At 43.6% G+C, this 1,638-nt stretch overlaps 1 protein-coding gene across 1 annotated transcript in view; it reads right to left on the reverse strand.

Annotated features, from left to right (window-relative positions):
* LLGL2 (lethal giant larvae homolog 2 (Drosophila)) overlaps nt 1-1,638 on the reverse strand; it is a 25,777-nt gene that overhangs the window by 13,537 nt on the left and 10,602 nt on the right. The window contains exons 7-9 of the mRNA XM_009078104.1: nt 1,357-1,489; nt 335-389; nt 1-145 (exon numbers count right to left, since the gene is read on the reverse strand). The exon at nt 1-145 is cut by the window's left edge and continues 37 nt beyond it. Of these exons, the coding sequence (XP_009076352.1) occupies nt 1-145; nt 335-389; nt 1,357-1,489 (333 nt within the window). The remainder of the gene's footprint in view (nt 146-334; nt 390-1,356; nt 1,490-1,638) is intronic.

Raw genomic sequence — 1,638 nt, forward strand, 5'->3', positions numbered from 1 at the left:
CTCTGAACTGAAGATTATGAAGAAGTCTATCACTCGTGATGTGAAGTCAAAGGCTGTTTGCTGACTGCCATGGATAACAGAGATACTGTGCCGGTCACCATAGCTAGCCCTGGGCATCCCTCCTTGGAATATAATGTAAGGAAGCCTGAAGAGAAGGAGAGAGAGTGGTGTATGCTGAAGTGAGGAGTGAGTAAAATTTCAAAGACATGATGCAAGTCAAACTTCAACGAAAAGTTCTTATAATGTTACTCTAAAGGGCTTTTATGGCATTGCACGGTGCACCCTTTAAATGCCTTTAAAGAGGTGAGAGTGAAGGGAACCAGCACGAACTTACCCATTTTTTGTTGTCTGCCAGTAGATCTTGGAGATGGCCTTGCAAGGAAAAGGACCTAAGAGAAAATGAGTTATTTGCTGTAATTCAAGAAGTGCATCTTTACATAAGATGTTCCTTATTCTGCTTCACACCTAGGTCACCTCACCCTCCACGTCAAGGGGAGCCACCTGAATTAGCAAGCACCAGCTCCACTTCCCCAGCCCAAGCCACATCAGACAAGACTTTTGGCACACACTGACCACAGTATTCCTCAGCAAGACACAGCTCACTCAGAGGAAGTTTTGAGCCACATTGCTGGTGGCGAACAAAGTGGAAGTGCTGTTGGAGAAGATGATTAACTAGAAGGGACTGCTAAAAACACTTTTATTCCTGAAACTAAAGGTGATAGAGCTTTAGAAGCTTCTCTGTGCTTGAAAGATGAAGTCATCCCATGTGATGGGTTTCAGCAAATCAGAGGCTTCATTTCATCACTGCTCAGGTCAACAAAGTACACTCAGCTCATGATTAATTACAATAGATCCAAGCAACTACAGGACACAAAGCAAAGAGCTGAATCACCAACACCCTTCTTCACAAGGGGCACTAATTTTGTTGACACACTTGCTCTCCATGTTCAGGACAGACCTCAACAATGCAAAGGAGTTTCAAATCCAAGAAAAAAGTTTGACTGAAATCCCTTAGTCCAGGCTCATAACCCATTTAAAAAGCAGCTCTGCATTTTGCCATTAAACACTAGGGAGAATGTGGAGCTGAATCACCAACACCCTTCTTCACAAGGGGCACTAATTTTGTTGACACACTTGCTCTCCATGTTCAGGACAGACCTCAACAATGCAAAGGAGTTTCAAATCCAAGAAAAAAGTTTGACTGAAATCCCTTAGTCCAGGCTCATAACCCATTTAAAAAGCAGCTCTGCATTTTGCCATTAAACACTAGGGAGAATGTGACTTGAATATTCTACACAAGCTCAAAATTAGTTTGAGTTTAGACAAATATGCTACAATTAAACCACACTTACTGACCATAAGGCACAGTGTTTTCCAGAGGCTCTGGCTGCCTGTTGTCACTGGATACTGGCCACTGGGTGTAACTTCCATCATAGTGACAACTAATGAATTTACTGCCATCCCTCTGCCAATAGAGGTTCTCCAGTTGCTGAAAAGAAAGACATACAGTAAGTGCTCTCCAGAGAGCTGTTAACCCCACCAAAACCAACACAATCTTACTAAAACTGCAGCTTGGTCAAGCTCTCCCTGCACCTACTTGTCTTCTGAGTGCCCTGAGAGGGGAGAGCCCTCCCTCCC

The sequence above is a fragment of the Acanthisitta chloris genome, unplaced genomic scaffold (genome assembly GCF_000695815.1).
Source record: "Acanthisitta chloris isolate BGI_N310 unplaced genomic scaffold, ASM69581v1 scaffold27917, whole genome shotgun sequence".
Lineage (NCBI taxonomy): Eukaryota > Metazoa > Chordata > Aves > Passeriformes > Acanthisittidae > Acanthisitta > Acanthisitta chloris.